At 36.2% G+C, this 21,077-nt stretch overlaps 3 protein-coding genes across 4 annotated transcripts; 2 read left to right on the top strand and 1 right to left on the bottom strand.

The window, feature by feature from the left end:
* Positions 1 to 4,868: 4,868 nt before the first annotated feature.
* On the top strand, positions 4,869 to 8,040 carry LOC131016713 (uncharacterized). Its single transcript, XM_057945414.1, has 6 exons — positions 4,869 to 5,321; positions 5,860 to 5,995; positions 7,061 to 7,145; positions 7,224 to 7,271; positions 7,410 to 7,510; positions 7,634 to 8,040. Exons 1-6 carry the CDS (start codon positions 5,165 to 5,167, stop codon positions 7,764 to 7,766), a joined length of 660 nt encoding a protein of 219 aa, XP_057801397.1. The 5' UTR covers positions 4,869 to 5,164; the 3' UTR covers positions 7,767 to 8,040.
* A 4,657-nt stretch (positions 8,041 to 12,697) lies between these two features.
* LOC131018806 (uncharacterized) lies at positions 12,698 to 13,879 on the bottom strand. The gene has a single exon (XM_057947514.1). The coding sequence runs from the start codon at positions 13,877 to 13,879 to the stop codon at positions 12,698 to 12,700; it is 1,182 nt and encodes a 393-aa protein (XP_057803497.1).
* A 1,677-nt stretch (positions 13,880 to 15,556) lies between these two features.
* LOC131016712 (kinesin-like protein KIN-5D) lies at positions 15,557 to 21,077 on the top strand. 2 transcript variants are annotated; one of them, XM_057945412.1, is made up of 22 exons: positions 15,557 to 15,819; positions 15,907 to 16,081; positions 16,168 to 16,297; positions 16,401 to 16,559; positions 16,647 to 17,105; positions 17,192 to 17,289; positions 17,379 to 17,535; positions 17,626 to 17,695; positions 17,781 to 17,848; positions 17,961 to 18,041; positions 18,128 to 18,239; positions 18,372 to 18,458; positions 18,544 to 18,719; positions 18,820 to 18,981; positions 19,061 to 19,168; positions 19,267 to 19,425; positions 19,531 to 19,614; positions 19,804 to 20,009; positions 20,127 to 20,228; positions 20,303 to 20,412; positions 20,493 to 20,644; positions 20,737 to 21,077. In XM_057945412.1, the coding sequence occupies exons 2-22, from the start codon at positions 15,927 to 15,929 to the stop codon at positions 20,854 to 20,856; spliced, it is 2,955 nt and encodes a 984-aa protein (XP_057801395.1). In that variant the 5' UTR covers positions 15,557 to 15,819; positions 15,907 to 15,926; the 3' UTR covers positions 20,857 to 21,077. The 2 variants fall into 2 exon arrangements, with proteins under 2 accessions (XP_057801395.1, XP_057801396.1); XM_057945413.1 differs by lacking the exons at positions 15,557 to 15,819; positions 15,907 to 16,081 and having other exon boundaries at positions 16,401 to 16,539.

Raw genomic sequence — 21,077 nt, 5'->3', positions numbered from 1 at the left:
TTATTCAATTTGTCGAAAAAAGGAATGAAATGAGTTTAAACGAGCTCGAGCTCACCGAGTTTAAACGAGTTCGAGCTCAACGAGCTTAAACGAGCTCGATCTCGAGCTCAAACTCGAGTAAGACTCCACAATCGAGCCGAACCGAGTCGAGCTCGAGCTCAACGAGTATAGCATCGAGTCGAGCTCGAGCTCGAGCTTCAAGAAAATAATCGAGTTCGAGTTTGAGCAGAGCAAAACTCGATTCGACTCGGCTCATTTACACCCCTAATGATACATTTCTTTTTGGCACGAGATTCAAGGAATTGTAGATTAGTGTTTTAAGTATATAGTAATAAAGTGATAAAGTAGAAGATAGAATGTAATAAAGTGATAAAATAGGAGAGAGAAGGTAATAAGGGAGTGATTAATTAATTGTAATTATGCAATTAAAATCTTTTATTTTTTTTTCCATATTTAGAAATGTAGCATCTTCGTTGGGACGTCCCAAATAAAAATATGTAGCATCTTCCTTGGGACAGAGGGAGTATATCACTAAAAAATTGTGGCTTTATAATCGATCCGAATAATCAACTATTGATCGAAAGGTTATAAATGAGATTTCCTTAAAAAAAAGATTATATTTGAGATATTAAAAGTCATTAGAAATTCTATTTGGGGTTAATAGTGTTTTATGTCCCAAACTTTCAGCGTTTTTCATAAAATGTTCCAAACTTTCATTTTCTCCTAAAAAATTCTTAACTTTCAATTTTTTCCATAAAATGTTCTGCTATGCAAAATTCGGTGACGAAAAGATGACTTATCTCACCAGATGAAATATTTTGGGGACCATCATTGTTGAAAAATCATATTGGGAACCACCATTATTGGAAAAAGCTTAAAGTTCGAAGTAATTTGTCATCTTTCTATTATTGAATTTTGTATAACAGGATATTTTATGGAAAAAACAATTGAAAGTTTGGGATTTTTTTAGAGAAGATGAAAGTTCGAGACATTTTATGGAAAACACTATAAAAAACTGAGTATAAAGAATTCTAATTAAATTAAACTAAAAACATAAAAAATTAAAATTGGATGCAAGAAAATAAAATAAAAGCTACAACAGTTTACATCTTCTATTAGTTTGGTACTTTACCTAAAACTATGGGGTCTAAGCACAAAGTCTGCGAATCTTTATGCTGTCCATAAATTCGAAATTCATTTAGTCAAAATGCAAAATTATTTTATCTTGAAAGTATATTTGTATTATACATACATACATACATATAACCTCTTCTCCTAATTAGTATATAGATCCAAATCTGGACCACACAATGTATTTATATGGTGCGTTGGGAGTGTGACACGTGGCAGATTCCTTTCAAGGGTTTCCAAGGCAAAATACACACAAGAGTAAAATAGAAATAAAATTTTCAAAGATTTTAAAAATAATAATTTTTTTTTATCGAAAATTTATTTTTTTGGCATGGCCGCCGTTAAAATTATGCATATAATTGAACACAGATATGCATAATGTTGGATAAAAATATGCATGAAAAAGTATCACTATATGACCTCTCTAATGCCTCTAGTTGAACACAAATATGCATAACGTTGGATATAAATATTGCACAACAGAACAATGCATATTATAAAACTAAACCATGTATATTGTGTCAATGAACCTTTCATATTGTGTTAATGAACTATGCATGTTGATGAGATAAGTATCAACACCTTTAAAATAAAACGAATAAAAAACAGAAGGATTTTACGTGGTTCGATCGAATGATCTACATCCACGGGAGATTGCCGGAGTTTTCACTATGTTTGAGAGAATTTACACTTTACATATTTTCTGCTCTTGAGAAAGAGATGACCGATCTCCATCTAAATAAATACAATGCCCTATTTATACAACAGATACAAAGGGGTAAAATAGTAAATCTAACAATGTTCACGTACACTGGTGTCTAACTAACTATATCTTCAGGAGCACTAATGAAAACTGATTGGTCAGCTTTTGTCGGGTGTCATTATCTTTGCAATGTCAATCTTCGTTTGTCTTAGCTAGGTCAGCGCTTGTCGCGACCTGGCCTTACCTTTGCTAGGTTTTCAGCTGTCTTGGCATGATCCAGCTCATGGCGGCCATGTTGGCTCTTTATCCTCATGTATATAGTCAGTCAGCGTTGGCGTTCATGTATGTGGTCAGTCAGCACTGACGTTCATGTATGTAGTAAGTCAGCGCTGGCGTCTCTTCTTCTTCGTTTATCATCGCAATATCCATATCTTTTTCTCTAGGATTCAACGTTGTTGCCGTGCTTTTTGGGAGCCAGCGCTGTCGTCGCACTCTTCGGAAGCCAGCGCCGCCCTCAAGTTCTTTGCCTTCGTTCATATCTTTTATTTATTAAGATATATGCACAATATTGTCCTTATCACAATCTCCCGTGGATGTAGATCATTCAATCGAACCACGTAAAATCCTTCTGTTTTTTATTCGTTTTATTTAAAGGTGTTGATACTTATCTCATCAACTGGCGCTAATGCAACATGCAGGGTTCATTGACACAATATGCATGATTCAATTTATATGAATGCATAGTTCAGTTTAAACATTTTCTTGCAATTAATCGTGCATGGTTCTGTTTTATAATATGAATTGTTCTGTTGTGCAATCTGCAATGTTCTGTTTTGTCATATGCATGATTTTTGCAAGAAACGGAAAAATGACTGTTTTGTCTCTTCGTGGTTTTTTAAGAATGAAATCTTTTAGTGTTAGTGCCACGTGTCATTCATCTATGCAGTTCTTTTCAATTAATGGTCCAGATTTAGATCTATATACTGCCTAAGAGAAGGATTCTATGAGAATCCAACCATATATATGTATATAAGTATTCTATTTATTTGAGTTCATTATTTTTTAATTGTTGTTTTACTGATTAGCTGCTTCACCTGATATTAAGAGATAATTAGTAGAATATGTGTGTGTGTTGGCCAAGCAATAACTGGTTAAATATCTCTTCAATTTTTTATTTTTATTTTCGTAACTAAAAAATATTTTGCGTGTGTGTGTTGGCCTAACGGTAGGTGGTTAATACTCAATGCTTGAGGTCCTGGGTTCAAGTCCACCATCGTGCAGTCTTTTAATTTCTTTATTTACTTATGTAATTTATCAAACAAAAAAATAATTTAAGGTCAAAGGTCTTGGATTCGGGTTCACTGTGACGCGATCTTAAAATTTCTTTGTTTAATACTATTAATTTATATAAAAAAGGAGATAATTAGTTTAATATGATATTAGAGAAAAATAGTCGGAGGAAAAAAAGAGAGCAATAATAAGAGGTAGAAAGAAGATATCGAAAAACTGAAATGAATTAAAAATAAAAATGTCGAAATAGAAATTTTATTAAAAAGATTCGTCTAGAGGCAAAACAAAAAGAGCGCAGGTAACCGAAAAACAAACAAATCAAGATTATGAGAAAATATTTAGAGGGTCGTCCTCTTCCAAAGAATCTTCGTCGTCCAACATATCTTCCCATCTTTTAGAAACAACGGTCGACATAGATCGAGCTGCGTCGGAAGAAGAATGAATCACAAAATTTTGCAGAATCGAATCTCCAGCCTGAGCATGTTGCACTTTATTCAAGAACTCCACCGACGACAAAGTGTCAGGAACGGCGCTCTGCAAAACGGCACCAGCAGCACGGCCCGTTGTGTTTTGGATCTTACTCATATCCGAAGACATGCCATTCTTGATTATACGCTGGAGTCGGTGTTTTATAGAGGAATCAGAAACCCTCCCCTTCTTGGTAGCACCCTTCGGACGCCCTCGGTCGCGAGTTATGAGGGGCTCTTTCATCATCGTCTTTCCTGGCATCACAATCAAAGCCAGATCTAGACTGCTACAGTGTGTCGGGGTGACAATATCAATCTGCGTATCAGGCATAGTAGAAGTAGTAGCTGTCGGCTGTCGGGGTGAAAGAGTCGCTAGGGGACGGATATCAATCGGCCCCTTCGGCAAATGCATAGTGTCGTTCATCTCCGAATTCTCCGAGATGATGTCCATATCTTCGACAACGAAGGCCGGCTTGTCCACAATCTCCACTATCTCCATACTAAAAAGAGCAGAAAAGGAATTGTGCTGAGCAATATCGGAGTGGTCTGTAGGCATATGAGACCCCGACCGGCGATTAACTACAGAAGATGAGCTGTTCCCGGTAGTCCTCACAGGTGACGGGGTGGCAGTGGTAGTAACGGAGGTATCTTCCACAATAGGGACAATCATCATAAAAATAATTAAAAGATGGAAGGGTTAATGGTTCTTTTTACCCATTTTCAAAGACAAAAAATAAAAAATACCCACTATAAAAGAAAGCTATAAAAACTATCCATTTTGAGCTTGAAATGACAAAGCTACCCTTACTTAATTCATAAAAAATGCTGAAATCGCGAACTTTGCTCGACATACTCGACTAATCCACATCGAGCATGTCGAGCATCAATGGTAAATACACTAATGCTCGACATGCGTTAGTCGAGCATGTCGAGCATTGCGTATGTGTGATAAATATATTAATGCTCGACATGTTCGACTTCTGCGAGTCGAGCAATAGTGATAAATATTCCAATGCTCGACATGTTCAACTATTGCGAGTCGAACAATCGAGCATTTGTAGTCGAGCATTCTTAGAAAATACACTAATGCTCGACATTTATCGCTTACAAGTCGAGTATCAGTTATCGAGCATCAGTGCAAAATACACTAATGCTCGACATAAGGGCAAAAATATCCTAAATGGGTATATTTATATATTTTATAAAAGATAAATATTTTTTATGTTTTATCTTTCAGCATGGTTATATACTTATTTTGCCCCAAGATGGAATATCGCATGCAATTACCAAAAAATAAAATAAGAAATGAGAAGTGAGAAAGATACTGATTGATATTGGGCCGACATCGATCGGAAGCCCAATTATCAATAATCCACATCGATTCGTCACCCCAAATTCTCGCCGCGCAATTTACACAAACTTTAGAGGTCAATCTACGATTTTCCGTTTGGTGAAACGACGACGCATCAGCTGTAATCCCCCTAATTCTAGAATCTTGCAAAACCTCCTCTCTGTTCACTACACCACTTTCAGCGTTTCTCTCCCTACGAAGGTCTCAAAATCAGCGACGGCGATGAATCAACTGAGACGAGCTTCGACGAAATGGAGCCGCCTAGTTGGCGGTATCCGGCCGCCTTCCGCCGCCGTCACGCCGAAGCCGTTCTCCACCGAAGCATCCAAGCCGAGCCTCGGCTCCTCCGACGATCAGTTTCTTCGAACCCCGTCCACCGGTTCTCATGTTTTATTTTTTCGCATATCTGCTTTTCTTTCGACGTCATTATGTTAGATTATTTTCATACATTTTGCGCGTTTCCATTTTTCGGACGTAGGGTTTTGGGATTAATTGCGATTATTGTTGATTTTAGGAAACTGTTTTTGGAATTTATTTTGTTTATTATTTTCTGTCTTGTGCTTTGATTGAGTTAAAAGACGACTGGTTTAATTGATACTATATGCAGTTTAAATTATTCTATTTTTACATTATTCGTAAAGCTTGAAACTGATCGTTGAGAAAAATGATTCTGAAGGGTAATATTTTGATTTCTATGATAAAGCAGACATTAGCGTTAGCTGATGTTTTGATTGTGAAAGAAAAACTATATTCTGTGGAATGAAAATCTGGTTTCTAGAAAGTAGTTTAGAGGTCTCTTGTCAAGGTTCGTGGTTGTCAATAATATTTGTCTACTGTTGATCTTAAGATTGACTGTCTGATCTTCAACATGTGTGATGGCCCGTGTTGATATCTTATTTTTCTCTTTCCATTTTCAGGTGTAGTTTATGGGAGACTTCTTGATATCACAAAGCATACATCCAAGACTGATATAATCAATTTACTGGATGCCAGTAATTTGGGTCCGGAGAAGATCAAAGTTGAGTACAATCGAGGGTTTCTTCCTTTGTCAATGTAAGGCTCTCCGCAGAATTTATTGTCTTGAGCTTCAATTTGAAAAAAAAAAAGTTGTGATGTGCTAAATATCTATGCTTTCTTGTTTCTTTGACTTTAGATGGTTAAGTATTTTTACATTGGTTTTATCATTTAAATGACGAAACTCAACTCAACTCTGTCGATGAACAGTCTATTAAGTTAATCCATAATCTTAAGAATGTTTTCTCATGTGTTTAATGTTATAAAAGTCTTAAAGCGTATTTGAGGCGTTATGTCTTGGCTTGGCGATGCGAGGCGAGGTGTAAGGCTCAAGGCAGTCCGAGGCATAAGCCTCATACTAAAGAGAAAAAAGTTCATAAAAATTATGAAATAATTTTAAAACATAGATAACAAACCAAGCATTAAACTTAATTGTTTAGAAGTCTCAAAAACATCAAATTAAAGACATAATAATATTGTTTTGGTACTCAATAATAAGATCAAATAATCAAACATCATAGTCATCTAACTCATCTTCAACAACACCATTAGATTCCTCATCAACACACATCTATATCCAATCTTGTTCGTTGCATCTCCTGAACAATAGGCGGATTGATGCCACTGCATAACTTTGTTTTCTTTTTTGTTCAGTTAGGGTTATAATTAGTATTTGACTTTAGATGGGTTTAGACTAGAGTTTATGTTTAATATTTATTGGGCATTCAATTTTTATAGTTTTTGAATTATTTGGGCCAAAACAAACCGACCAACCTAAGCCCAAAAGCCTTGAATGCTGCTTTTTGATGAGGCGGGCTTCACACCTTGGGGCACTTTACCCTGATGCATACGCCTCAGCTTAAAAAGGAGTAGGCTTTCAGATAGCCTCACCTCTAGGCAGGCCTCAAGGTGTAAGCCTCAACAGCTTTTTACAACACTGCATGTGTTACGATCAGATGGATAAGAAAGATTTCAAGGTGTGGTTGCTGGTCTAGTGAATGACCATGCCGTCATTTATTATACGTGATACGTGATTCGTTAGTAAACATTTGTCTCTTGACTGTTTCACTGAAAACTTGTTTATCATTTGGCAAAATTTTGTAGGCTGGTTGAATTTCCCTCGGTATCATCTTATGATGCTGCCTTGAGGTCAATTGCTAGGAAGGGCCATTTCTATAATATAAGAAAGGTACTTTCTTAATTGCTGCTGCCTTTTTAACTAATTTTTTTTCTTGTAACTTTTTATTAATTTTTGACACGATTGCAGGCTGAGAAATCTGAATGGGATGCTGGTACACCTTATGATGGAAAAGCTGTGAGTACTTAGCTGCAATGTCTCACATACTTTCTCATGGGCTGTAATGTTTAAGTTAAATGAATGACAGTGCTTCATTTTCTTATTTTATACCTCTGAAAAGTTGAGTATTTGTTTAACTTTGATCTATTATTTCAGATAATACTACTTGGGATCCCCCGCAATGCTTCTTTTGATGATGTGGAGCGCTTCCTTTCTGGTTGCCAGTATGATTCATCTTCAATTCAGATTTCTGTCAGGTTAAATGCTATCCTTGTTCCATGAGAATTACTCAGAATTATTATCTGAAGGTGGTGGATGGATGACACTCTTCTGCTTTTTGTACTTGGCTGAAAGCACTGTGTCTTTGGTTAATGATGCAGACTTACAAATGAAGGCCCCATCAGAATGGCACTTGTTCGCTTCCCTTCCCAAGCTCTGGCCATGCATGCTTATATCACCAAGAACAGAGGCTTCTGTCTCAATAATCAAATCACGGTGCAAGTCCTCCATTAGTTCATTTTTTTTGGTTCTGCTCGATTTATATTTTCTTGGCAATGGTTTCAGTTTTGTAGTTTTGTTCTGATGCACAAGGTAGTGGTCGACTCTGCTAAGTTATTTCTTCCGTTAATGAAACTGTTATGCGACCTTGTGAGGGAAAACAATGTGTTTCTTGTTAGAGCATAATGTTGGTAGAGTCTTGGAAACTATTTTTCCTTGGAGTGGCGTTATCTTCTTCGCTCCACAAATATTCTCGTCAGAAAATGAACAAAAGTATATAGTTTCCATATTCTCTACTGTGATGTTTCCGTAATATTTTACAGTATTGCAGGCTTTATTATTAGATTGATGTATTTGGCTTGTCAAATACTACTTGTTTGAGCTGCTAATATTCATATATGTCGCCAATTATTGTGTTGGTCTATGTTGCCTGCACGTCTCATGCAATGTGTAGGTACAACGGAACAGCGAATTTTACTCATTTATAGTCAATAATGCTCTCTATACTCTTTTCTTTATTTTATTTTATTTTGGGTGGGTAATGAAGAAAATGCTCTCTAGGCTTGTTTCATGCAATGTTTTATCTCGATATGTCGATCGTGCGACGTGTCTTTTATTTCATCTCCATATGATAAGTTTTTAATATGAATCCCGACCAATCGGATTCTATTCTTGGCTTGCTGCGTTGGGAAGTCGAATGAATAGAGAGCAAGGTGGGCTCCAATTTTTATTTTTTTTTAAATAATATTAAATAAAAAAATTTAAAGGTCGTGCCATAATAAACATGAACCCAAAACCTTTTGCCTATTGCTTGGCTAAGTTTCCATTATTTAAGAGTCCACCTTTTACCATGGGAGAGCTAATATCCCAATTTTAAAATTTTAATTTTAATTTTATCTTTATTTTTAATATTGTTTTAATTAAAATTAACATTAAATTTAAAATTACATTGATTTAAAAATAAAAATATAGAATTTTCTATAATGTATAGTACACTCAATGTGCGTCGGTTTCCGCATTCCCCGGAATGGATGCTCTTAGATGTTCTCATAAATAAGACATCCTTAAAAAATAACACCCCTCTCAAAAAATAAATAAGACAACCCCATTCGATTGTTTTGTGTTCTTTGTATTCTATAAAGAGGGTGAATGAATAAATAATGAATGTTATTGTTGGCATGATATTGATGAGTGGCACAATTTTGCTCGTTGGTTATGAATTCACATTGTAATAATGCGATTAGATTATCACGTGTTGATTGACGAACAACAATATGGTTGAGATATTATCTTATAATATATGAAAATAGAATTCTAACGTAAACTTTTACTTACTAATTCTCTCTCTCTCTCTCTCTCTCTCTCTCTCTCTCTCTCTCTCTCTCTCTCTCTCTTCTAAAAATCACCAATTTTGATTCAACAAAAAAATATTCAGTATAGATGTTAAATTAAAGATCATGATAACATCTTTAATTTGATATAAAAAATATAAAAGATAATTTAAATGAATAAATTATGATCGTTTTAAGTATCAATTTTTTTTCCACACTTGTCTATCTCTAATATTGAACATGATACTATTTTTTTATGTAATTTTTTCATTTGTTGATTTTTTTTTTCTTTCAAAAAAATTTACATGATTACTTAATCATAATAATTTTAAATTTACATATTTTACAGTTATAATAGTTTTTAATGCAAATAAAGAAAATAAAAATTGTAATATATAAATTTATTTAATATTTAGTTATGTTATGTGTGCGCATTATTTATTTATTTATTTATTTAAACATATTTGTTGTTATTTTTTCATGTTTATATTATTTGCGTTGTCTGATTTTTAATTAGTTTTGAGTTATTTAAATATAAACTTTTAATAATAATATAATTTGAACTTTTAAGAGCCCAAAATCGTTATATTAAATGTGAGCTATTGATTTTGTTATATTATGAGTTTAGTATTATTTGCTCAAGATTAACTTAAATTATTTGCTTTACACTCTATAATAAAAATAATAATAATAATAATAATAATTTAAGTTAATCATTATTATTATTATTATTATTATTATTATTATTATTATTATTATTATTATTATTATTATTATTATTATTATTAAATGTAGTTTTGTTCTTATTGTGTTGGTAATATTGTTATTAACACTATTTCAAATGAAATCTAATATAAATTTTTTGTCACTAAATAATCTAACTCATAAATGATAATATTTTTATATTTTACATATTTTTTTTAAATAAATATCGTGATATGTATATTGCACATAAGGGCGTTCTAGTTTATCTATTAATAAGTAGTTACAAGTGTTTTTATATTACATACTAGGATTTTTGATCAATATGATTGTTGTAAAAAAAAAGGGTTAATTGCACCAAATATAACTAACTTTACCCGAATTTCATTTTTCCCATAATTTTAAAAAATTATATATATATATATATAGGGGCGCGCTCCAGTGAGACCCCCTATTTTTCGTGTAACATGAGTACAATGAATAAGACATATAATACTAATGAACAAAACACATATCTAATGAACAAGATGTATATACTGATGAAAAATAAAATTTAAAAAATTCGTAATGAATAAGACATATATACTGATGAACATGGCCGTATATACTGATGAACAACACAGTATATACTGATGAATAAAAAAATTTAAAATATTCTGCTCCCTCCAGGATTCGAACCCTGCGAAAAAAAATCACCCTCCTGATACAATATCAGCCATAGGATTGACAAAATAAACGCACCAGATCGTGCCCTAGATCTCACTAAAATTACGGGGTCTCATTGGAGCGGCCCCCTATATATATATATATATATATATATATATATATATATATATATAGGGTGCGGTTATAGTGAGAACCACAATTATCGTGAGAACATAAGAACCAATAAAATTACTGCATCTGCTATACAAATTAATGCATCCGCTATTAAATTTAATGCATCAAAAAAAAAAAATTGCTCCCTTCAGGATTCGAACCCAGCATCTGCATCCATCCACCAAGATGATGCATCCACCGTAGATCTTGATGATCGAATGGCTTAAAATGGTTCTCTGTTCTTATTTTATTAGTGGTTCTTATTTGAACCTCTCCCTATATATATATATATTATCACAGATTGAATTAGTTATTCATTTTTCCACGATTCTTTGCTCCCCTCAGATCGGAGATGATGTGGCGCTGATGTGGCTCGCCGGCACACGCCACACATGTTCGCGATTGAAAAGGATGCATTTTTTTATTACACTAAATATTACAGACTTTGCCCGAATTCCATTTTCCCATAATTTTTTTTTTTTTCATTCTTCCCATAATTCCTCTCTACCTTAGTAATTGTTTATTTTTCATTCTTCACCCACCCATAATTCCATTTCAATTGTAAGGTGGCGTGCATTTCAATTCAGATCTAAATAGGGGTGGTGTGCAGGCATGAGGCGTGAGGCGTGGTGAGGTGGTGACTGGCGACGCCTCAACGTGGAGAAGAAGGGTGGCGTGGATGACACAGGGCTGGCGGCTATTTCAACCAACGACTGGCAGTGCAATGGGGTAGAGGAGAAGAAGGCAGCTGATTTTTGGAGAAGAAGAAGACAACAATTTTTTTCTAATTCAAGTGATATTAGGGCTTTTTTGTGTGATTTGTTATTTGAGTAATTTTAAATTAATATATATTCCACATTAATATTATGTGTAAATTTAAATCTACATCAGCGCCACATCAATTTTCTGGTCACCGAAGCAAAAAATTGTGGGAAAAATGAACAATTAATTTAATCTGTGATAAATTTTTTTTTTTTTTAAATTATGGAAAAAAATAAAATTTAGGCAAAGTTGGTGATATTTGGTGCAATTAACCCTAAAAAAAATATTGTCTATATATGATTTATAGTTTCTATGGAGGTAAAAGTTTATAGTATAACCCACTGATACTTCTTGGCAAACCTAGAATTTTGAATTAAGGGGGTTCAATTATTATTAAAATGCGATTTTATTAAAAAGAAAAAGAAAAAACCTAAGAGAACCCTTGAAAGCACAAGAAAAGCAAACTATGGGCCGAGCCTCGTTAAAACCTTTTTACGGAAAACCCAGAGGGAAAAACCGTAAAAAGGAAAAAGAGTACCCGTCTAAGGAAAGCAAAGAAGAGGATGAGAGCGGAAAGGAAAGTTTCCGGAACTCCGGCCTAACCATCGTCCCCAAACAAACCTGGCTCTCACCCAACAAAAACCAATAGAGCAGAGGCAAAAGGCCGGTGAGATGCTGTCGCCAATTTGCTAGGAGAAAGAAACTACACGGCCGGTTAGACGCCGTCGCCGTTAGCACAAACAAAACAAACAAAAAAAGGGAAGCTACAGTGCTACACGGCCGGTTATACGCCGTCGCCGTGAACTTACTACTAAACAAGAAGGGTAAAAATTCGGCCGGTTATACTCCGTCGCCGAAAAAACCCCACAAACAAGAATAAGGGACGAGAGACGAATAGTTTCGGCCGGTGATACGCCGTCGCCGGAAACTATACCGCCTTGAGTAGCTTTGGGTGAGCGTGCTGCTGAGAAATCAGCAGCCTCGGAAGACCAAAAATAGGCACTGGAGCTGTCAAAAGTTAACGAGAACGCCAGAAAATCGGAGAAACCAAAATCAGTACAACCTGCCCACCAAATGTTAGACAAAAAATGGACAAGAGCATCATTCGTCGAATCCCAAAAGTTCGACTGATCACCACAACGAAAACCGCCCACCAGATGTTCGATCAAAATTCTAAGACACCAACGCCGAGAAACCATGTCATGCTTCACTCCAACAGTATTCTCAGCAGCAGCCAAAAGAGGATTCAAAAGCCAGATCAAAACAATGTCCGCGACACCCTCAAAATCCTCCAAAATTAACGCCGCAGCCCCGCTGCCACCCCCGGTCGCACTAACGGGAAATACGAATATAAGAATGCACAGCCATATCCTGCCGGGCAACATCTTTTATTTCTTCAATCTCATGAGGCCACCATCCCTCTTCACGTGAAGGGTTCGCCATTAAATCCGCAGCTTTATTTCCTTCCCGAAAAATATGTGTGATGTGCAGCTGAAACGAAGACAGGGAGCTCAAGATGTCGTCCCAAGAAGCTTTAAACCTCCAAGGCACGTTTTTAGAATTTTCTCGAAGAAGACCAACAACATAAGTGGAGTCAGATTCGACCCAGAGTTTAGTCCAGTGTCTCGCCCGAGCAATACGAATAGCCATAATAACAGTCAGTAATTCCGCCTCGAAAGCATTACACATGCTGTATTTGTAGTGGAAACATCCACGAACCCATCCCCAGTGGTCACGGAAGACACCTTCGTATCCTATAGCACCCGGCGCACCCAGAGCCGACCCATCCGTATTGACTTTCATCCATGGCGCCGTAGGTGGCCACCAGCTGACCGAAATAAAAGTCGGCGGGGGCGCAGCTCTTCTTTTAATACCAATATTCCGTAAGACAGTATAGTTCGCCCAACTATTGTCCATGTGACCAAGCTTCTTAAAGTTCATTTCCATCTCCAGGAAAGCCACTCTCACCACATGAAGGATGCGCCTCTGACAAAACTTATAATTGTCAAAGACACACTTGTTGCGTTGACTCCAAATAGCCCAGATCATAGCGATAATCCTAGCTTTCCAGAATTTACTTAGCTGAGAACTCAGCTTCCTACCCCAAGCAAGAACCAAAAAACTATGAATATCGGCCGAGTGCAAAGCCTCCGGGAAGTGAAACCAATTGAAGAAATCATTCCAAACAGGTCTCACAAGCTCACAATCCCAGAAAATGTGCTCCGACGTCTCAGAAGCTCTATTGCAAATGGGACACCAGTTCGGCATAATCATGCCATGTCTAATGAGTCTATCATAAGTCGGCATTCTATCATGTAACAGTCGCCAGCACACCAAAGATCTACGTACCGGAATGAAGGGCTCCCAAATCCAAGTTCCCCAAGAAACCTTAGGAAATTTATGCCTATGATGGGAAAAAGCAAGTGCAGCCGTCACTTTGCCTTGCAACGAAGGCTTCCAAAACCGCGTATCCGAATCTCCAATGGGCAACAACAGAATGTCGCAGACCACCATCGGATAAGAATTCACAAACTCCTGAGTAAAATGCCAAACACCATCAAAGAAATAATCCGCGATGGTTTGATTGAGAGTATCCTTCACATAGAAAGGAACTCCACATTTTTTAAGGGGGTTCAATATTTTAAAAAATATAATTACTTAAAAAATAAAAGTAGACAAAATAAAAATAAAAATAGACTAAATAAAGATAAAAATAAATAATAATCATTAATACAATTATAATATCATAGTATAAATTAAATAAAAAATTAGAAAAAAAAATAAGCATGATTGTTTCAGAAATCAAACGTTTTTCTCATATTTTTCATATTATGAAACCTTCGCATTATATTAGTAATTTAATTTTTTTTACAAATTAATCTTTTTCGATGTAAGATAATGCGTAATAATTTAAATAATTGTCTTCCATATGATTATGAAGAACACTCTTGATGATCTACATTACTGAAAAACTCTTTTAACTGTAATAGTGACAACTAGTAAACTTAATGACAATTTAATCAACAAATACACCAATGGGAAACCATCATCATATTTCCTTGTAGAAACCATCTTCTGAAAACTTCTCATCCATGCGCGCATCAACAATAAAAGTTCTCCAGATGACTTTCAACTTTACACAAAGCAACTTCAAAAAATTCAAATCGATAAAACTTTGTAAAATGAAGTAGCTTTACAATATAGAACCCCACAATATAGAACCCCGAAAATGAATTTCTAGGATACAACTTCCAAGCATGACATGTATAAATAAAATTAATTTTATGTTGACTTCATTAAAACATTGATTCAACTCTAAAACTTGCACGTCAATCACATTATAAAATAGCTCAACTCGATAACGATGAAGATGAAATTTATATTTTTATAACATGCTTATAAAATTACAAAAAAAAAGTTCTAGGAGGGTCCAGTGACCCACTGCTCCCCTTTGTCTCCGCCAATCTTGCTGCATTTTCATAATCTTGATACATTCTCAAACTAAGGGGGGAAAAAAAGAAGATTTTTTCCCATAAGTTTCGCAAACACAACAAAGGGGAAAAAAGATAGTAGAATTTACACGTTTCTGTAAGATAAAGTTGGCAGACTGTTTTGCCCTTTTAACCATTAATATCGCCTAACAGCTAACGCACAGAGGTGTAATTACTCAAAGTAAACGCTCCATTCCAATTAACAAAACAAATTGTAACCGAAATAATCTACTCATAATTTAATCAAAACAAACTCATATTATCTCTTCTATTGGTCGATGACTTCAGTGTTTAATTGAAATTCTCTTTATTTTGTGTGTGTGTATGTGTGAAGGTTAGAACGTAGAGGGATCAGATTCTTGTTTCTTCACTTTTTCTTGGAAATGTCTACTTTACTCTCTAATTTGTGGTGGTCAAGTTACATATTTATTTATACGATTGAATTATGAAGGACCATTTTTCTTCATTAATTATTTGTCATTGGTTAATTACAAGCATCCATGCACTTGATCTTCCAATGTTGGAGTAAAAAAAAAGAAGAAGAAAATATAGGATTCTCTAAATTCACTGTTCTTGATCCTCCAAATAGAAAAAGATATTGAAATCTAATCATTGAAGATGAAGACAAAATAATCAAAAAGGAAAAGTGTGATTAATTTAAGAATTAAATTGGCATAACCTTACAAATTTTCAACATCCCTAATCAAATCAACGGTCTCTTTATCTTCCCACACTCAATATTCTTTATGTATAGCCGGCCAACCACTTTCTCGATTTAATTTTGATTGTCCTAATCCCCACTCCAAATTTCAGAAAACTCACTGTTTTGATATTCAATTCAGCTCAATAATTCTCTCAAAATCTTTTTATGTCTCATGTTTTGTTTATTGGATGTCTTAAATTCATTATTCATGTTGACGAAAGTTGCATTTTTCTTGTCGGATTTTCCAAAGAGTAGAAAAGGTTTCACATTCCTCCATGTTTATTAATTTCCCTCTCTCTCCTCTCTCTATCTCTCTCTTGTTGATTTCACTCTTTGGTAAATCCCAGGTTCTTGATTCTTGAATAGCATGGAAAATTCAAGAACAAATAATCAAAGAAGACGGAGTTGGACTCCTTCATCTATGCGTAGAACACTGTGGAGTAGCACTGAAAGTCCCACAAAAGATTCTCGATCCAACGACGATCAGAATGGCGTAAATGTGCAAGTTGTTGCGCGATGCAGGCAAGTTCTTTTCTCATCTTCATACATAAATAAGTTTCTTGCATTTGGACATATGTTTTAGTGATCAGTGTTTGTGTTCACATTAGGCCTCTGTGTGAAGATGAGATGAGAGCAAAAACATCGTTAATGATTGCGTGTGATGAGTCCAAACAACAAGTGATCGCCTCTCCAAACACAGGCAGCAAGCAAACAGATAAAGTTTTTGTGTTTGATAAGGTTAGCTTTTTTGTTCAAATGATGCAATCACGTGACAATGCAGCTACTTTTGAACTGAATGATGGAATTTTTGAGGATTTATGTGCTTTTTTTTTTTGTTTAGGTGTTTGGTCCGAATTCGAAGCAGAGAGAGGTGTACGATGATGTCGTTGCTCCCGTCATCACTGAAGTTCTCGAAGGCTACAGCTGGACCATCTTCGCCTACGGCCAGACGGGGACGGGCAAGACCTACACCATGGAAGGTGAAGGACGAAAACACAAGGTTTCTTGCTTTTTATCAGCTGAAAAAGATGTGTTGCAATCATAAAAATGCTATATCATGTTGTTGAATATTTGGTTTCTGTTGTAGAATGGTGAGTTCCATGAAAATGCCGGTGTGATCCCAAGAGCAGTGCAGCAGATATTCGACGTGTTGGAGAGGGAGAGGGCAGACTACAGCATGAAGGCGACGTTTCTTGAGCTCTACAACGAGGAGATAACGGATCTCTTGGCATCATCGGATGAGGCCAAGAGGCCATTAGTACTAATGGAAGATGGGAAAGGTGCTGTTTTTGTTAGAGGGTTGGAGGAAGAGAGTGTGTATAGTGTGGATGAAATTTGGGCGATTTTGGATAAAGGGTCGTCTAGAAAGCACACGGCTGAGACCCTCGTGAACAAGCAGAGCAACCGGTCTCACTCGATTTTCACCATCACAGTCCAGATTAAGGAGCCTAACACCACCGATGGATCAGAGCTGATCAGGTGTGGCAGGTTGAATCTTGTGGACCTTGCTGGTTCCGAGAACATACTGCGTTCTGGTGCACGAGAGGTCTTTAAAAACGCGCATTCTGCTGTGTAGTTTTGACAAACAATTGTTGAGATTCTTGAATTAATCTGTTGTTTGTAATGATGCAGGTGAGAGCAAGGGAAGCTGGTGAGATCAACAAGAGTTTGCTGACACTCGGGCGTGTTATCAACGCGTTGGCTGACAATTCTACACACGTTCCATACAGGCATGTCCTGTTTTTTGTCAAGTTTAATGACTGCTGCATTCTGTTGTCTGAAAGAATTAGATATAAGATTAGCCCCTTTTGAATCTCAGGGATAGCAAGTTGACTAGGTTGTTGAGGGATTCTTTGGGAGGTAAGACGAAAACGTGTATTATATCAACAATTTCACCATCCATTCTCTCTCAAGAAGAGACGCTCAGCACTCTTGACTATGCGTTTCGTGCTAAATGTATCAAGAACAGACCTGAGGTTGGTGGATTCTTGTTTAGTGTTTACGTTTGGGTTTTGTCTTGAATCAATGTCAGATGAGAAATGAAATGAGCCCGGTTTGATTTTCAGGTGAACCAAAAGTTGATGAAATCTACAGTGATCAAAGATCTCTACACTCAGATAGATAGTCTGAAACAAGGTAGATGTTTCTCATGTCTCATGAAATAGATTCACACGCGAAATGCAGTAAATGAGCTAGTTATGTTTTGATTCCCTCGCATCAGAACTTCGTGTTTCGAGGCAAATGAATGGTGGTTGTGGTGATCGACATAGTGCAGACGCATTGAGGAAGGTGTGTAGCCCTTGTGTTACTTGGTTTTATGCAACTTTAACTTCTCTTCAAAAAAAAAAATTAATATATTGAGACGAGAACGGCTAAAGAGAGTGGTTGTTGTTGTGAGCAGCAACTGATGGAGCTGCAAGAACTGTATATTTATCAGCAACAGCTAAGAGTAGATTTGGAAGATAAACTACTTAGCACTGAGGTATATATAATACTGCTGCTGTTACTTGGTTATGGTTTTTCTAGCCCGAAACGAGTAAAAATGGTGCATGTTATGTTTGAATCCAGAGAGAACTGACAACGGCTCGACAATCTTTGTTTAATCTTGAAGATCAATACCAACAAGCAAAAGGCATGTGTAGAGATAAGGAGACTGTGATATTCAATCTCATTTCTTCTGGTAAGAGGGTGATTTTTGCATTATTTCTTTGTGTCGAATGCAATCTCATTCTGCATCTTATATTCATATTCATCCATTTATTGCAGAAGATATTTTTTCCTTAAACAAAGCATATTGCTAAATAATGTACAGGAAAAGAACTAACAAAGAAAGCACTTGAACTTCGATCAGACCTTGAGGGCGCTGCACTGGATGTGTCTACCTTGTTCGCCAAAATTGGTTCGTGTTTCTTCTTCATATGTATCATCACTTTTTCTAAAACTTGTGTCAGATCAGTGACTAGTATTGGTTTTTTGTCCAACAGAATCCAAGAAAAACATAGAAGAAACAAACAGACAACATGTAGAGAATTTTTATTCTCAGTTAGTTCAGCAGCTTCAAGAGTTAGACGAAGGCGTCTCGGCCTCAGCAACGAGCCAAGAACAGAACTGGAAGGCGATCCAAGATGATACACGACTATTTCTAACTTCAAAAGTTAAGGTAGCTCAGAAACTCTTTGAGTAATGTCTATTCTTTGATTTTTCCAATCATGAGGGGTATGAATCTTGTACAATGTTTTTCTTCTGATGTAATGATGTAGACGATAGACGAGCTATTCAAACAGATCGAACATCTGAAAGAGCTGTATGCATCCGGTGTCAATAATTTGGACGGTTCAGCTGAAGAACTGTATCAGCAGTCTCAACTGGCATTAAGTAGATTGAGCTCCGAGTTATCAGCTCATTCTTCGTGCATTATGGATGTGAGAATCGATGTTTGTAGTGACAACACACTTTTGTGATTCTCCTACGTTACCATAACTAACCAGTAATCCATTGCAGCTTGTGACAAAAAACTCATCAGATGCTGATGCCATTAACAATGGTCTAAAAAGTAACATGAACAATCTTGAATTGAGAGTAGATGCATTTGTAAAGCAGCAACAGGAGGTAAGAACAAAAACTTCTCTCTTGTTTTACGCGAAAAAATGCCACACGGCCATGTAGAAGGGCTCTTGATAATGTTGTGAATTGACCTTTTTCACCAGAATCATGCGCGAACCTACCATGCATCCAAGTCCATTTCCAGCACTCTTGTAAATTTTTTCAAGACTTTGAGAGTTTATGTGTCCAAATTGGCACTCATCGAAGAGGATTCTCAAACCATCGCCAAACAGAAGCTGCACGCCTTCACGACGGAGTTTGAGGTAGTCTTAACTGCAAGCATAGAGCTTTTTTTTTTCTTTTTTTTTTAAAATGTTTTCCTATGGCAATTTCCTATAACTCACTAAGTTATGAACTTATTTTTGTAGGAGTTCTCTGTTGCTGAAGAAAAGGTTTTGTTGGAACAAATGGCAGAACTTTTGGCGAATTCGAGTTCTAGAAAGAAGAAAATGGCAAGTATTATTATTACAATGAAAACTCATCTCCAAATTTGAATGTCTACATTCATAAAGTCTCACAAATATGATATTGAACCAGTAAAGTTGTAAAATTCAGACAGGAATAATCAGACATTTTTTTTTTCTGTATTAATGTTGCAATGTGCACCTATTGATAAGGGGGGATGTGATTCTGTTCTTCAGATACAAGCAGCAGTAGACGACGTGCTAGAGAGCGCCTCTAACCGAGGCGAGAAGCTAAATCAAGAAATATCCTGCATGCAAAGTTTAACCGTTGATGCAGAGGGAAAGTGGAATGGTTTCATTGACACAACAAAAAGAGAATATGTGGAAGATTCTGCTGCTTTGGAAGCTGGGAAATGCACTCTTGAAGACGGCATTCAATGCTGGTAAACGCAACAGAATCACACTCCTCTTTCATTTTTTTTTCTTTTCCTTTTTGGTTTCTTTCTCTGCCTATGTAAATGTGTAGTAGTTTTATCGAATCTTTAATGCATTATATGTAGCATGAGAAAGGTGGCAGAGGTTTCACAACAAAGGAGGCTGTCTGAAGAATCCCTCTTGGATGATATCAAGAAGAATTTCGACTCAGACGATTCTCTCATCAAGTAAGCTCATTTTCTGCCATTTCATAATATGTGATATAGGCTGTTCTATCTAACCACTTCCATTTCATTTGAAGGAACGGAACAGCAGCCATTGAGAAGATCCACACTCGATTTTCATCCATTGCAGCGTCGTTTCTTGAAGAAATGGATGATGCTACGAAGAATTTAATGTTGTCTGCAGAATGTAAGAAGGCACTACTGGTCTTCACCTACCAGCATATTTAACTACCTTAGCTTTTTCTCATATCACATTGCATTCTGCAGATCCTCTCCGACTAGACCACGAAGCATCAGAGAAGGCCGACCTCTTGAGTGCTCGTTGCCTCGTCTACACGAAGCAAACGAGCACCATCCACTCGGAACAAGTGGGTGAGATTTCAAGAATAGCAAGAAAATCCCTTCTTGATGACTACTTGGTAAGAGGATAAGATATCGCGTTCTTGATCTTTATTGATTAGCCATGAATGCAGAGGCTGATCAAGACCTCGAATCCATGATCTTTGAGCAGGTGGATAGTTCTTCATGTCCAAGTCCGAGGAAGAGAGATATGGGTTTGCCAAGTAGAGAAGAGATGGAGAGTTTGATCAGTTTACAATCACCCAAAGCAGACAAGGCAGTTGCAACATAAGTCCACCCACAAATTGCTCTTCATCATCAAATGTTCATTCAAATCAATAGGCTTCTCACAATAAGTAACAAGGCTTTTCATTTGAACCCTTTCTCATCTCCTAGTATCATATAGTATATATATAGGAAACTTGGAATCTTATGCCACCAAAAGAAAGAAAGAATAAGATTCATGTAACTCATTATCTTCAATATTATTTTAAATTTGGCTCTTCTCAAGAA

The sequence above is a fragment of the Salvia miltiorrhiza genome, chromosome 3, assembly GCF_028751815.1.
Source record: "Salvia miltiorrhiza cultivar Shanhuang (shh) chromosome 3, IMPLAD_Smil_shh, whole genome shotgun sequence".
Taxonomy (NCBI): Eukaryota; Viridiplantae; Streptophyta; class Magnoliopsida; order Lamiales; family Lamiaceae; genus Salvia; species Salvia miltiorrhiza.
Note: the sequence above shows the minus strand (reverse complement) of the source record. Positions and strands in the feature narration are given on the sequence as shown.